This window comes from Micropterus dolomieu, linkage group LG23 (assembly GCF_021292245.1).
Source record: "Micropterus dolomieu isolate WLL.071019.BEF.003 ecotype Adirondacks linkage group LG23, ASM2129224v1, whole genome shotgun sequence".
In the NCBI taxonomy this organism is placed as follows: Eukaryota; Metazoa; Chordata; class Actinopteri; order Centrarchiformes; family Centrarchidae; genus Micropterus; species Micropterus dolomieu.
In genome coordinates, this window is record NC_060172.1 from 5,711,983 (window position 1) to 5,728,055 (window position 16,073).

General features: G+C 42.4%; 1 protein-coding gene across 1 annotated transcript; it reads left to right on the plus strand.

The window, feature by feature from the left end:
* The first annotated feature begins 3,376 nt into the window (after window positions 1-3,376).
* On the plus strand, window positions 3,377-11,502 carry timd4 (T cell immunoglobulin and mucin domain containing 4). The gene is made up of 8 exons (XM_046040488.1): window positions 3,377-3,468; window positions 4,940-5,118; window positions 5,906-6,068; window positions 7,663-7,743; window positions 7,887-7,966; window positions 8,927-9,038; window positions 9,202-9,235; window positions 11,086-11,502. Exons 1-8 carry the CDS (start codon window positions 3,399-3,401, stop codon window positions 11,168-11,170), a joined length of 804 nt encoding a protein of 267 aa, XP_045896444.1. The 5' UTR covers window positions 3,377-3,398; the 3' UTR covers window positions 11,171-11,502.
* The last annotated feature ends 4,571 nt before the right edge of the window (window positions 11,503-16,073 follow it).

Here is a 16,073-nt window from a genome sequence, read left to right on the forward strand (position 1 = left end):
CGTGTTATAAAGTGAATTGACCTTGTTTATTTCACTGAATGTGACGTACTTTATTTTATTGTATTGCTCAGCGGGCTCTCCACTGTTAAACTGAAATAAACTGAAATCTTCTTCTGTTTTTTTACCTTTTCAGGTGCTGAACTTTGATGCTGATGGACTGAGAGAGAACCTCACGTTCTGTAGTTTAGGAAGAGCTCCGATCACTCGCGACCCTTTTGATGACTTCACACGAGCTGAAGAGTTTGTTAAAGGATTGTGGCCTGACTGTTCCTCACCACTGCAGAAAGCTTCAAAGCTAAATTAAGGGACTCTGTAGTTGTTTTGTCGTTCTATATTTGGGGGATGTTTCTTGTCCAATGATGATTTTCTAACTATTTTCTTCATAAATATTAGGGTATTTTAGGGTAAGGTTAAGCATTTTAGAAAACCAGGGCTTTGGCCTCAAATGAATGAAAACCATTAAAATTAGCATTATGTATTTTAAAATTCTATATTTTTAAAATTAATTTAAAAAGTTCACATTTAAATTTAATATATTTCTCAGTTTATCAATGTCGCTGTCACCTGTGTAAGAAAACCTTTGGTTTGTCCCAAAAACACGTGACCAGCATCTCAGCGGCGACCATTTTGAATCCATTCTGGCGTCCTCTTATTTAAAAGATCATTTAAGTTGAGTATAGTAACGGACTGTCCACTCTGTTGGGTGCATTGTTGTGGTTTCCAATTCTTTTATTATTTTAATTCAAATATATGTATACAGTGTTTGTTCCTGAGGTCATGGTTAGTGATGAAATGTTGAGTGAACTGAAAGCTCTTGTTTGAACCCTTCACCTGCTGCTCAGTGTTTTATTCACACTACGAAAGCTTGTTCTTCTACAGTGTCTTTGTGTTAAGGAAATGTAAAACGTAGTGTTCTGTATTCCTTTAATGAATCATTCTGCACCTATGAACCGAAGGTTTCGGGTTGAATAAACACTGTGCTGATGGCTAACGATGATGTTCCACCAGATTATTTTAAACATTTACTTTAATTCTCTTTATATTCTACATGTCAGAGAACACAGATTCTGAATGTGCAGAAAAGCTGCTGAAACACAGGAGCTGTTAAAGTCCAGGAGTTTATCACTGAATTAAAATGAATTCACTTCTCATCGAGGTGAAAAGGAGCCGCAGTCAAATTTAAAGAGGTTACTGCCCCGAACAAAGACGCAAAGAGGAGGGAAGACTGAATCAAGACTCAGCAGATATAAGAAGTTGATCTACAGGAGAAACTAATCTGAGAGCAGCACACAAGGGCCCCACTTTGTGTTGAAAAGTAGCGGGGACATTTAAGGGCTCAGATTAGGGGTGTGACGAAAAACACTTAGTCCATGATGTGATAATTCATAAGAAATAAAGATACTACAGTGCTATTTAGAAGAAATATTCATTGATGAAATCGGCTATTTGAATGGCTATTATTTCCATATATATTCAACATTGAAGATTGTCTTGTGTTAAAAGCTTGCCTTGTCTCATCTCGTCACACCCCTTCTAAAGACGAAACGTGTAATCAGCAGGTTGATCCAGAATGAAAAGAACAATCAGCTGCAGTCTGAAACTAAAGAGTTCAGAATGAGCTGCAGCAGCAACATCCTGCTTTACTTTAATGAGGAGGAGGAATCTGAGGAGGGGACACTTTTATTGCAGTAAAGGATCTGAGTACTTCCTCCAGCGCTGCAGCTGAACAGGCGAACACCAGCAACTGATTTCTGACTCTGCAGAAAATCACGTTACTTTGGTTTGTTATTGATCGTTTGTCCTGAAACCATTTGCAAGGCGTCATTATGCATCATGGGTACTTTTAAATGTGATACTTTAAGCAGCTTTTGCTGAGTCCAGCTGAGGCTGATGGGACTGTCAGCAGTTCTGCAGGTGTTTGGTCAGAAAGCAAAGTGTTGAACACATGAACTCGCCATCATTTCTCCTGATCACACAGTTGATATCTCTTGATTTCAGACGCCAGCTTCAGTCTCTTAATATTCGTCCTCTGGATCAATACTGTCTCAAGTTCTGATGCGTGAATAATGTGAGGGTGGAGAACACATGGTGTTTCCACAAATTCATCCACATCGCCTCCTCCACCAGCAGGTCGATAGTCGATTAATTGTTTGTGCAGTTACTTTAATGAAAAAAGTTCTGATTCCTGCTCCTTAAATGTGAATACTTTCAGGGTTCTTTCCTCCTTTATGAATATCTTATTAGCAAACATCTCACTCACGAAGACACGTTTTAAGCTTTCCTCTTGATATTTTTCTAAATCTTTTGAAATTTATTTTAAGCTTCTTCTTCCTGACCACCAGGAGTCGCTGTGGCGCCCGTGTGGGAATGTTTGGTAAAATTTCTCCCTGTAATCTGAACTTGTTTTGGTAAAAAGTAAAAGAGGCCTCTCAGTTTGTCAGTTTGGGGAGAAATAGACAAAGTGAATGAAATATTTGATGAGAATAATGAGTCCTTTGAGTGTTGGCGACGTCTCCGCACAGCCAGCGTCAGAGCGTGTGTGTTACAGAAGTCCTTTTGTCCTCATTATGTCCTTCCCTCAGTGCGTTCATCCTCGTCTGTTCACACTTTTAAAATGGTTTAGTTAGTCATTTTCTTCACTCTCACCAGGAGAAAGAAACGTGGTTTTGTTGGAGCCACATAAATAAAAAACCCTATAACTCAGTTACTTTGTTGATGGTTAATGAGCTTGTCAAAAAACAACAAATAAATGAAATAAAATGAAGTGAGATGAGCGCTTATCAGGGAATTAGTGTGTGTAGAGAAATAACATTTGTTTCAGTTTGATCAAATTACAACTCTTTTGTATTTTACTACATGTATCATAAAAACTGCCCGGCCCTGCTCACTCTTCTGTGGATTTTTTTTTATTGAATAAAACATTCAGAAGCATGTTTTGTTCTATTTGTTGAAATGAATCCAGTGAAACAAACATCCGGTACCCGGGGCTGCAGGACTGTGACTCTGCACTCTGCACAGGAACATGTGAAGGGCCAGATTGTCTCTTGCTGGTCTCATATCTGTTTGTCACCGCCGGCTGTGAACCACGTAAACCTGAAGTTAAATGACTTAATAAGTAGATTTTGTGCTCTGAACAAAGCTTTGAGTTTTATAAATGTGTTTGAATTCAAAATCCTAAAATGCAAAATAACTCCAGCTGCCAAAATGTGGTGCAGTGAAACGCACAATAAGGAGTTAGAATCAGCAGGAAAAAGGGAAACGTACGTAGTTTCTACTGCTGCAGAGTCAAAGAGGACTTTATGGAGACGCCCCCCCCAGCTCCGTCACAGAGCCACACTGTTGGTTGTCCTCTAACTGGACAATGAACACACACACTCACACACACGCAGCCTCACAGGATGGACGCCGTCTCGCCTCGCTGCCGTCCAACGCCTCAGATCTTCATCGTCGTCCTCTTCATTCTGTCAGGTGAGACACACCCTGCTGACATCACAGCGCTCCGAGCTCTCTGGATGTTTCCACTCTGACACGAAGGACTCTGGTGGTCCAGGGTTACTTGTAAACAATGTGTGTAAAGCTGGATCTGTTGACAGGAAGTAGAATCGTGCGTGTGTTCAGGTCTGACCAGCATTCCCAGTAACCTGCAGGGGTGTTGATACGCTGATGCTGCCGGCTGGCCAATCAGAGCTCCCGCCGCTGTCTCACAAAGTAAAAGTACTCATCATGCAGAAGAATATAATGTTGTATCAGAGTGTAAACACCATCTTGTATTGGGGAGATTCATCTGTAAACATCTGTCATATTTTATAAATTCATCATCATGAAAATCTTAATCTTAATTTGTAAAGTAACTGATGCAGGAGTCTCAAACTCAAAGCGTCCAGGGGCCACTTTTCATCTCACAGGAGGGCCGCAACAGCATTAAAGTACTCTAAGAAAGTCCAATATTCTCAATAATGTACTTTTTTTATTACCATTACCAACACATTTTGAATAATTTCATGTGTTTTTGTGAAATACATTTTTATTTATTTTACTGAAATTCTGCCTTCTAAAGTATCTGGAACTCAAAAGTACTTCACATTGTTCCACTGACGTACACATTCAGCCCCAAATTAACCCAAACTTTGCAAACTGAGCATCATAAACATCTGTTTTAACATTTCCCCCTTTGCTTATCTTAAATAACTTACTGCACTGAACTAACACATGCAATCCCTGAATACTCTGCAGGCTCGTATGCCGACTTCATTTTATTTTTACTTTATTATCTTCTCGCACAACTGAGACACGTTCGCCCAGTTTGTCCAATCAGGTCTGCTTTTCCCTGTAGCTCCCTGAACGTGGTTTTTAGTTAACTGTTACGCCGCTAGTCAGTAAGTTCCCTCTACGACAGACTTGACATGTTTATATTTTACACACTTGCTGCAGGCGGCGCACTGTCGCCACATGCCCAAAGACATGTGGCCTATGTTAATTGGTGTCCCTACTTCTGTCTGACATAGATGGGGCTGCGTCAGTTGTGATGTCTTCCAGTCGGCGCCACGGTACAAGAACATTCAAACGGGTCACACGGCTGCTGAAACATATCTTTGGATGTGGTGCGGCCGACACAAACTCAGTAACTCTTTGCCACCGCGTTTACAGATGCAGCGCTGTACTGTTTAACAAGACCTTTTTTTTCTGGACATAAAATGTCCTCCAGAAGCTGGCCTTCAGTAACTCACCACATAACTTAATATGTATAACAGGCCGGGAGTTTGAGACCCCTGAACTAACAGATCGATGTAGCGGAATACAAGTAGAAAGTAGTACTCAAGTAAAGTACAACAGCTGCAGTCTGTCTACTACAAACACATGTTAAAGCAGTGGAGGTGATTCAGATGGTGAACCGGGTTTTTACACCTGGAGTGAATATTTCTCTGTCTCTTTGCTGCAGGTGGACACTTCTCGTCTGTCTCCTCCTTTAAAGTGCCGGAGGGGGGCGTGGCCTCTCTGTCCTGTCACTACTCTGTGAAGCGGTTCGGTCTGAGTCGGGTCTGCTGGGGCCGCGGCTGCGGGACCTTCTGGTGCAACAACGTCCTGGTGCAGACGGACGAGAACGGCGTCGTCTCCAAGGTCACGTGATTAAATGTCAACTTCAGAACAGACTGCGGATCAGTCCGTAGGAGGAGTTCTCCTGGTCCGTCTGCGTTCTGGGGTTTAACTAATCCAGACTCAAACAAGCCTTTTGGGGGTTGATCCAGAGCAACAGTGTGCTCTTATTTTTAAATAAAGGGTTGAAACCGTGGTCAGCTCACATATGATTGGCCAATTGACTGAGCCGTGTGTTGGCGGTCCTCCCAGAAACCTTTAAAGCTGCGTTCTCTCCAGCAGCCAGCAGGGGGCGACTCCAGCGGCTGCAGAAAGAAGTGTATAGAAGTCTCTGAGAAAATGTTTCTACTTGTCAGCTGATTTATTCCCTCAGTAAACACTTTCCTGATGAGTTTATGGTCTCAGTCTCTAGTTTCAAGTCTTCTTCAACACAGCGTGATGTTCATTTAGTAAATTATGGTCCCATTTAGAGGAACAGAGACCAGGAAGCAGGGGAGGCTTTAGGGCGGGGCTACAAGCTGATTTTCTTTCTGAAATCAAAAATCCATTTCCCAAAATATTAGAATAAAGAATGTATAATAAAGATTTGTTATGAAAATCAAACTTTATTAAAATCTCTTTACCAGCAGCTTTAACTGAAATGCAATTTTCAGCATTGGGAGTTCTGCAGATATTATTTTAATTTAATGTTTTAGTGCACAAACGTGCGAAGAATGAGACCCCAGACTTTTTCAGAGAGGGCTGTTAATGTGTGCTGTCGCTGTTCAATAAAATTAGGGTCAGTACACTCAAAGTAACTGCGATCTATCAGGTGTCGGACCGGTACCGGCTGACGGGGGACATCCTGGACGGTCAGATGGACCTGGACATCCTGAACGTGAGGCGGACAGACAGCGGGCCGTACTGCTGCAGGGTGGACATCGACGGGATCTTCAACGACAAGAAGGTGATCATGAACCTGAGAGTGGTCAAAGGTGAGCGGCGCTTCATATTTTAAAGGCCAGTAAGAAAAACCTGTTTAAATGTTTATATGTTTCAGGATTTGGCGTGAGCTCAGTCAGACTGACAGACTGTAGGACGCTCCACTCGTCAGACTCCAGAGTCCAAGCGAGTCCAAACTAAACAGTCCAACAAGGGCAGAGACGTCCAACAAATAAAAGTGAAACGTAAATCCCAAAGAGCATAAACAGGCAGGCAAGAGAGCGGATACAACACACGATGTGAACACAATGAACTGACGAGGACTGAACGCAGCAGGAGACGTTCACAGGCAGGGAGGGAGGGAGTGAACGGGTGAAACACATCGGGATAATCATACTGCAGCAAAGCGAGCTCGAAAACGCGACAAACGAAAAAAAGTTGGATTCCAAAGCTTTCTCTGGCTTCTGTGATTTGAGCTACACCGACTTCATCTGACTGACCCAGCTGACTTCCTGTTGGCTGCCTGCATACATGACTGGCTTCAAATATTAAACGATACGGCTAACTTTGTTGTTTGTTAGTAGCGGATGGTTAGACTCTCTGCAGGCCAAAGTGACCCAAATCCAATTTTTTTATGTGACTCAGATCTGATATTTTTACAACAGGGTGAACAGGTCAAGACACAAGGAATCTGATCTTTTCCAGATCCGATCTGTATCGGATTTGGACCACATGGCCCAAATCCGATACAGATCGGATCTTCGACCTGAGTCGGATTTGATGCGACTTTGACGTCACTCTAGAGCAGCTGTTCTGCTGGAGACGGAGTCACGGTGAACGAAAAAGCTCCACAAAAACATGTGGCTCTCTTCCTCCTCTACCTCTATCATCTGCCCACAGATTCTCTTTCTTACACCTGAAATCCACGGGACTCTCTCCTGAGTTACGTGCACGCTGTTTGTCCGAGTAGTGAGTTGTGGGGCAGTTGCGTTGTCCAGCGCCAGAAACCGTAAAGAAAAGAACAGAAAGTTGTGAACGCTTGGGAGAAGTGTGACCCGTGAGAGGACAATAAAAAACGGGAGAATTAGCAGGTAGGAGCTAACCTCTGTGGCGTGTTTACTTCTGTACGACGGCGTGCTGCTGCGTGTGATGTCGTGTTATTCTTCTGCGCATGCGGGTCACTTTCAGGCTGTGGACAGATCACACTGGAGTCTGATATGGGTTTCATTTAAACTATGATGTGAACTGTCAAACAAAAAAATCAGATCTGGGCAAGAAAATCAGAATTGAGCGTTAAGGCGTGGGGTCACCGCTGACAGCCAGTGTAGCAGGGTCCTTTGAGTCCTCCCCTGGACTCAAAGCTCCAGGATACGAGCAAAAGTTTTGCTCAAGCTGAAAGATTTTCAAGTCTTAATTCTTGCTTCCAAGAGCGAATTTGAATCTAATCACGTGTTTCTATTGACCTGGTTGGTCTTTATTTATTCTTTTATCCTATATGTCACAGTTTAAACCACTCGTTCATCGTATACTGTCAATATTACGCTCAACAAAGTAAGACATACGGCATCGTTTTGATTTCACTGTTGGAGGATTCAAACCAGCTTTAATCTCAGAGCTCATCTGTGGTTTCATCTCTTTCCTTCTCAGGTCTGGTCACCAGTTCCCCTCCGCCCACGACAACCCCGACTGCAACGACCAGTCGAGTCACAGAGCCGCCGACCGCCACAGGTGAGACGATGTTCAGCCTCAGATCCACCTGCTGGTTGTTCTGAGGTGGTCGTGTTTTTAGCCCTGAGCTCACCTTCTGCAGGACAGCAGGGATTCTGGGACGCCTGATAAACTGATGCTGTGCTCCGTCTGTCTCCGTGTAGTAAACTGGAAAAGCCTGCTGTCGTCTCAGCTGGAGCTTCTGAGGAGGAACTCCACCCTGCTGCGCTCCGACCCCGTCATTGTGAGTAACCACGACCCCCCAACCATGATACCATGATTACTGACAGAATCGTGACTGGGTTTGAAGCTACTGCCAGCAGCCGGTTAGCTTAGCATAATGACTGGAATCAGTGGGGTAACAGCTGGCCTGGCTCTGTCCACCCAGACTTGTTTTTAAAGGGCCCATGTCCACCAAAGCGTTTTTTTCTGACGCCAGCATCTTTTTTTCAATTCATTGTAATGGGAGCGCCGCGTTTTGGTAAAAACGGCAGCAGCGTGACGAGGCGCTGGGGGTCTTTTCCGCGCTGAGCGTTTTTGTTTTCGGTCACCAAGAGTAGAAAAATGTTTAACTTTGGGAAAAACGCTGCGCTCGTCACTGTCACTTTTTACCCGGCTGTCCAATCACAGTAGAGGAGGGGCGGGACAAATGTTATGACCTGGCACGAAAGGCCACAACAAAAGGGAGACACGCCATGGAAAACTGTTAACATGTGTTTATTTAACGAAAATAAGCCAAATTAATAGTTATTTCGAATTAACATAATTAAAGTATGATGTCTGTGGTTTCAGTAGTGTCTCTGCAGGATAATGGTTGCATGAGAGAGAGAGAGAAGGACGTTACTCTGTGTTGACATTTTTACATCCAGTAAAGTCGGTAGAGCTACTTGCAACATCACTTACACAGATTTTATGTGTCATAGCAAACAAAGCAGTTGGGAAAAAATACTGCGCCTCAAAAACACCCGCTAACCTGCCTGAGAATCTTCCTCAGTCTCTCAGTGACACAGTGACAGCTGTCCTTACATCCATGCTAACTGCTAACGTGAGCTGCTAACAGCTAATTCAGCTCCTGTTAAAAAGGGACAACTGGACTAAATGGAAACAGATTTAGTCTGTAAAGAGAACAGCAGCACCTCTGATGGGCAGTTACAGGACCTCGCTCAACTTTAAATTCTAACCTTCCTCTCTCTCTCTGTGTCAGGTGGAGGACTCTCTCCCCTCGCTCTCCCTTCAGATCAACGTTCCCGTCCTCTCTCTCTCCCTCAGTGTGTTGCTGATTTTGGCGGCGGTTTTTCTCTTCCTGGCCTTCAAACGTACGTTCTCTCTTCTTATCCTTCGTACAGCGTCTCCACTCCAGAGCTTGGTCACAAAATATGGAAACAAAATAATCCAGAATACTTGTTGTTATTAAACTGAATATGAGTGTTTAACCTAAACACACCAAGTCTGTATGTTTGACATTGTTTTCTGCTGCAGGTGGAATACACAGAAGAGCCTTAAAGGCCGGCTGGTGAGTTTAACACAGACCGCTGTGTGACACAGAGAGACTAAAGCCTGATTCGTTCTTCAGCGTTGAGTCCAAGCCTAAAGCCTAAGCTACGCACGTAGCCATGCTTTTATACTAGCGCGTTAGTGTCTGTCGCTCTGCAGTTACACCGCCAAAACGCGAGCTGGCGTGGGGGAAACTATGTTCCACCGCTAACTTGAATGGTGGTAAAAAAATCTAAAAATAATCTTGCGGCTCTCTTAGACTTCCCAAATGTTATTTGACCGAAAGGGTTGTGGCACCCTAAGAAAAAAGTGTAAAAGTCAGAGGAAATATAATGCTACCAAGCCGACCAATCCCAGTTCTTGTGGTTGCAACATGTATTTGCATATTTTATGAGGTGCACGTCAGGCTACGCTTTAGATTCAAAGTGCAAGTATAAATCGTTAAAAACAGACACAGTTCAATCATAACAATCATGCAGTGATTTAAATTCAAGTAATAACCGAACCTTTTCAGGGGAAATTTGTGTGTGGAGGTCATGCAGACAGTAAAACACAAATAATAGTAATAGTTTATGATAATAGGTGAGAAAATAACTCGAAATGATGACAAATCTTTCTTATTATTAAAACATGCATTCTATATAACCATTGTAATCACCGTCAAACAAAAACAATCAAAGGTAATAAAAGACATTACTTAATAATCAATAGGTAATAGAGATTATTGTTAATATCACTTTTCTACAATAGATGAAGACTTTGTCTTTTCAGCCAATAATACAGTTTGTCCAGACACCCTATAAACTAATTCATTTATTTATTCATCATTTTAAAATTCACATGATACAGAAATATTGTACATTACATTATAGTGACAAAATGTTGACGCCAAAGGTACCCTTCAACGTCTGTGAGACACTGTGGGGCGTCTCGTACAGACCGGAAGTGCTCGCAAGCTATGTTCATGTTAAAGGTGTTGACAGCCCCCCGAAGCCCCCTACCCTTACCACAACCATCAGAAATGTTAGTACCTAAACCAGTCACTGACTTTATGCATGTCGACCGGCTAACCCAACAGCTGATGTGCTAGCAGGTAGGGTTAGCCTCCTTTGTGTTACTGGGACATAACAAACGGTGGCGTTTCATACGGACACTGAAGGGTACCTTTAGCGTAAAATAATTTTGTCACGCTGTCGGAAAGCGTCAGTTATGACACAGTGAGATGAGAACGTGTTGGACTTTTTTATCTGCTGGATGACGCGATAGTTAAAATGTCTTTTTATCAGTCTGTGGAAACATCACGCTCTTATGATTCTTTACTTGTCCAGCTCTTAAAGCTTCTGCCTGCTGTCATTCATCCCCAGTTCGTCTGTTAAGGCTAGTTTATACTTCTGCGTGGAGTCTGCGCCACACAGTCGTGAGCATTTATACTACATAGCTGGCGGCGGGGTTTCTATGTTCCACTGTGTTGAATTTCTTCTTCGCTGGTGTAGACTTCTACAAACAATGGCGACTGAAAGTGAGCAGATCATGTTGAAATTGGAGCTGATCGATGTTAAAACAGTAGTTACGTTTACAGAAAGACTAAAACTAATTGAATTTGAAAATGGCGGCGAAGAAGGACGAGCCACAAACGCACGTGGTCTGCGTCGCAGCTGGTAGTGAAATGTGATTATCTTCTGTCTCTGCTCTGAGTCTGTTTTTTAGTGATTAGCGTTGTTACAATGTCAGTGGGATCATGAGGTGTGAGGTTTTTGTTTCTCCTGGAACAGAAGCTGGAAGTTCTGCTTTCACTCCGGCTCTCTACAAAGTTACTGAAAAGCTGCACAGTATTTCTTTCAGCCAATCAGTGTCTCCTTTCTCCTCCAGCTTCTCCTCTGAAGAACCTCCTCACATCATCTACGAGATCCGGATGAGAAGACCAGTCGAGGAGAACATCTACACTCTGGACTAGATCCTCGTTCACACCGGGACCACAAAGAACTGGTTCTTCTATAAAACACAGAAAGTTTGATTCAGTGTGCAGAATACTCCCAGACAACTGAGCAAAAAACAGAAAAGCTAGTAAAAACATCTGGAGTCCTGCAAGCTGCAAAGCTCAGCATCAGGACCGACCCGATACCTGCAGTCATCTCTAAATCCGTTCTGGACCCAACCCGGTTTGACACTGTACAGAAGCACAACTAAAAAATGTTAGAAAATAAATACACTGAACAAAATTATAAATGCAACACTATTCAGTGAAACTGCACATTTTGGAGTGGCCTTTTATTGTGGCCAGCCAAAGGCCTTTTATTGTGGCCGGCCAAAGGCCTTTTATTGTGGCCAGCCTAAGGCACACCTGTGCAGTCCCCATGCTGTCTGATCAGCATCTTGATATGCCACACCTGTGAGGTGGATGGATTATCTCGTTAAAGGAGAAGTGCTCACTAACACAGATTTGTGAACAATATTTGAGAGAAATAGGCCTTTTGTGTACATAGAAAAAGTCTTAGATCTTTGAGTTCATCTCATGATGAATGGGGGCAAAATCAAAAGTGTTGCTTTCATTATTTTGTTTAGTGTATATAATGTGTGCAGACAGAAGTGCCTCTCCAGACCCACAGCTGGATACAGAGATTTAACGGTTTCACTGAGATAAACTGTCAAAACAGCAGCAGACCTCTTTTCTTTTCACATTTAAGGACTATTTCTTTTCACAGTCACTCTTCACCTTTCACAATACAGAAAAAGATCATTTTGATACCCCCGAGCTGCTTTTGTGAGCTGGACGCCGCTGTAGTTTGTGTTTTCTATGTGTGTCCTGCAACCTGCTCGAGAAGCAGCTGAATTAAAACCAATCAGAAGTCTGTGTGTGAAACAAGCCAAATGTCACAGCGTCAATAAGAATAAAACTTCCTATCAGAGGTTTGTGTTTGTGAGCTGGAAATTGCACTGCGTTTTCCTGACAGGTGTTATTTGTGTGTGTTATTTTGTCCGCCCCATTTATATCAATGAGGGTGGACATAATAACTGAAAAACCTCAGTATAATGCATTACTTCCTTCAATATTAATAATTTCTTTCTTTCTCTTTCTAATATTTTCTACTTTTTATGCACAAAAATACCAAAGCAAACTAGCTGTACGTCTGTGTATGATATAAATGTACTGCAGTAAAATATACAATATTTCCTTCTGAGACGTGTTAAAGTATAAAAAGGAAAAACTTTTATTTGTAAAGTACAAATACCTTTCTCCATCTGAAAAACACGACCGAGAGCTGTGTAAACCTGAGCTTCATGTCAAACTGGACATTAGAATACATTTCACCTGAGTCCACACACAGTCCCTACAACTAGTCTAAACTGGTTCTGTAACTTCTGCACTTCTGCAAACCGGCCAATCACATAGACTTTCTTCTTCAGGTCCTACACAAACAAGGCCGACCCTACAAACTGTCCTCCCCTGACGTGGGCGAGGACAGAGGTGGTGTGAGTCATGTGTTCGCTGCGAGCGGCTCGCTGTATTTGAACAATGTTTATAAGATCATCGCAGCCTGGAGTGTGTGTTCACCTGCATGCGTGGAGACGCCTGAGGGGAGGGCGCCGCTCAAACACACACCTGGAAGAGCTCTGAGCAGAGGTCACACAGGAGGCTGATCCAGAGGACTCGCCCTGAACCGCTATGCTAATGTGGAGTCTTTACTAGGCAAGTCTCCGGGCAGTTTTTCCGTACTAACAGGATCAGGTCTCTCTCTGAATGAACAGGCACAGAGCCATAACTGCACTTCCACTGGTCGCCGGGACATAAAACCTGCAGGAATCAGCAGGAAAATCTGAAACAGTTTGATGACTTTGCCCTGAAAATGTTTCCTGTCTTGGCTGTTAAAAAGCAGACCATTGGCTTTCATGCAGGATGGGGAGGAAATGTGCATACAGCCGCCATCTTTGGCGTTACGGGCTTTCCCCATAGAGTTCTATTCAGGCAGGAAAAAGGGACATTTAAAAATGTGTGATCTGCATTTAGCTACGGTGATCAAAGACACTGATGAAGAAGTTACATTACTGAGCTCAGCAGATGGCAGCCGATGGATGACAGACACAAATGTGGAAGCCGGAGAGGTCAACAAAGGTTCTGCTGGGGCCCGGAGGGCTTCTGAAAGTGAAAGTTCACAGCTCCTCTCAGTAAGAACATTAAGAAGAACATTATTTACTAACATCCCGAATAAAGAGCACTAAATTGCGTGTGCATTCTTAAATATTGCATGTGTACCTGTTACGGGTGATTCACTAAGAATTATTAACACAACGGAGGTGGAAGCATTTAAATGAGGGTTTTGTTTGTTTTAATGGTTTCCACCATGGAGAGTCGGGAGGGGAAAGCAGCCACAGCGTAAAAACTTTGGTTTGTTTCATTTAGTGGAAATGGTCTGAACCTGCCCATCCTGGCTGAGACTGCACTAAGTACCTGGGACAGCACACCTGAAAAACTGCTTTGGGAAACCCCAGCAGAAACAGATGCAGGATGCTGGAATGACCCAGATGAGAGGAAATGCCAGCAGATCGTTCTTCATCTGAGCAGAGGGAACGATCAGCGACCGTCCGCACCGTGCCCGGTCGCTCCGCGATCTCCTGTCCCTGTCCGAAATTTGCTTTATTGGCATGAATGTTAATAACAGTAACGCCAAAGCTAAAGAAAAATACAAATAACTATTCAATTCATTTAGTTCATCGAATAAATAAAATAAAATAATTTTATTTCTATATGTTGGATAAAGAATATTATTATCTAATGTTGTTAATTTCTCTACGTTTTCTTTCATCACGGCTCCTTCTCCAACGATAACAGCAGCCATCTCTGCAACATTTTGCACCTTCCAGTCAAACATATTAAATCCAGAGGCTGTTGCACTCACATGAAAATGCTTTTAGGCTTGTTAGATCACACTGCGTGTAGTGAATAAATGTGTTTGCATGTTAACCTCCCATTACTTCGCCCCAAACTGCAGATTCATCAACGCAAAAGTAGGAAATGAACAACAGGTGCTATCTGCTGCACACCGTTAGTAGATCAGCTTATGTGTTCATTTGCTGGTGATATCACGTTTGCACACGTTTTTACTCACGCAGACCTTTAGGGAATCTGGCCCAAAGAGTACTAAGGTGGAAATGCATGTTGTGGAGGGGCTGTGCACACCACTGCTAGGCAGGTTTGCTGCAGTTGGTTCCCAGACATCAGCCTGGACTCCAAAGACAGTTTTCTAAGCTTTTCTGTGACGGGTGAGTGAAGCCAGGTGCTCGGCTTTTTCCCCTCCCAACGCCCGTGTGCATCTCCCTCCCACTCCTGCCAAAGGTTGAAGAGGAGCTGGACCGTTGGGAGCAGCAGGGAGTCATCTCACAGGTGGAAGAGCCCACTGAAAGGTGTGCGCCTACGGTGAGCCGAAACGCACGGGCACGAGCAAAGTGAGAATATACTCTGATCTCACTTTGCTGACCAGTAAGTGAAGAGACAGAAGCATTGGTTCAGATTAGGGTCGTGACGATACACTTAGCTCACATGCACGATTCACAATATTGGGTTCAAGAGAACAAGACAAGAAGATATTTTAACACTATTTGATTAAATATTCAATGCTGAAATACATAAATCGGGGTCTGGGGGTCCCCTAGGAAATTTTGAGCACTAAACACTTAATTTCTTGAATTCTGGAGACATTTTCTGCACCAATTTATGGTAGAATTGTCTTAAATAAAGTGAATCAGATTTTTTTTAGCTTAAACTTTTTTGAACAATGCACATTTGTTTCTTTTATCTTTAAATTGCATGTTTTCTTATTGTGCAAATAAAACTTTCTCAAAGTATTTTCATTTGTTATTTTAACATTTCTTGTTGCAGGCCATTTTCAGAACATATTTAACAAATGCTACACATCCCCAGCGTCCACAGTGTAAATGACACCTATGAAATGAACAGCATATTTGTGCACTAAGAACTCTTAAGGGGTGAAATCAAAAATTCAAACAAATTGTGCAGTATGAGTTGTTTCAGTTAGTTACACCTTGGCTAGATAAATTAATATAATGTGATTATTCATCCTGTTATGTTTTTCTAAAGCATTTAAAGGCTGCTTGAAATATAGTGTTATATAGTTTTGGCTTGAAAGGAGCGGGGATAAGGAGTCAACTTGTTCATATCTCTGGCTTTCTGAATTTCAGACACTTGCACATTCTGAGTCGTCGAGCTAACGTTAGCGGCCCGTCAGAGACGTTTTCTTTTCTTTTCAAACAACTGACTGATTCGCGCAGAGCTGGGTGCCAGAGCTTGTGCACCGCGAACACGTCACAGTTCAGAGCATAAAGCTGAACACTGACGTAAACAGGAACGTTACCTATACTGCCGTATAACAACAGAGTCAAACCAAACAGAGTAAATTATGAAGTCTCACACACACAAAGTACTAAGTTACGGCATTAATTAAATCCTACGAAAGGACAGGAAAGGACCTTGGTAAACGAAATTTAAGACTATTAAGGCCTTATTTTTGAAATATGAAATTCAAGACTATTAAGGCCTTATTTTTGAAATATGAAATTTAAAACTATTAAGGCCTTATTTTTGGAATATGAAATTTAAAACTAATAAGGCCTTATTTTTGGAATATGAAATTTAAAACTATTAAGGCCTTATTTTTGGAATATGAATTATTAAGGCCTTATTTTTGGAATATGAATTATTAAGGCCTTATTTTTGAAATATGAAATTTAAAACTATTAAGGCCTTATTTTTGGAATATGAATTATTAAGGCCTTATTTTTGGAATATGAATTATTAAGGCCTTATTTTTGAAATATGAAATTTAAAACTATTAAGGCCTTAT

What these genes read in the sequence shown, in the direction of transcription:
- timd4 (XM_046040488.1), top strand. Translation starts at nt 3,399, where the DNA reads ATGGACGCCGTCTCGCCTCGCTGCCGTCCAACGCCTCAGATCTTCATC. An exon ending in AGAACGGCGTCGTCTCCAAG is followed by an intron (nt 5,119 to 5,905) that starts GTCACGTGATTA and finishes GCGATCTATCAG; the next exon opens with GTGTCGGACCGGTACCGGCT. An exon ending in AGAGCCGCCGACCGCCACAG is followed by an intron (nt 7,744 to 7,886) that starts GTGAGACGATGT and finishes GTCTCCGTGTAG; the next exon opens with TAAACTGGAAAAGCCTGCTG.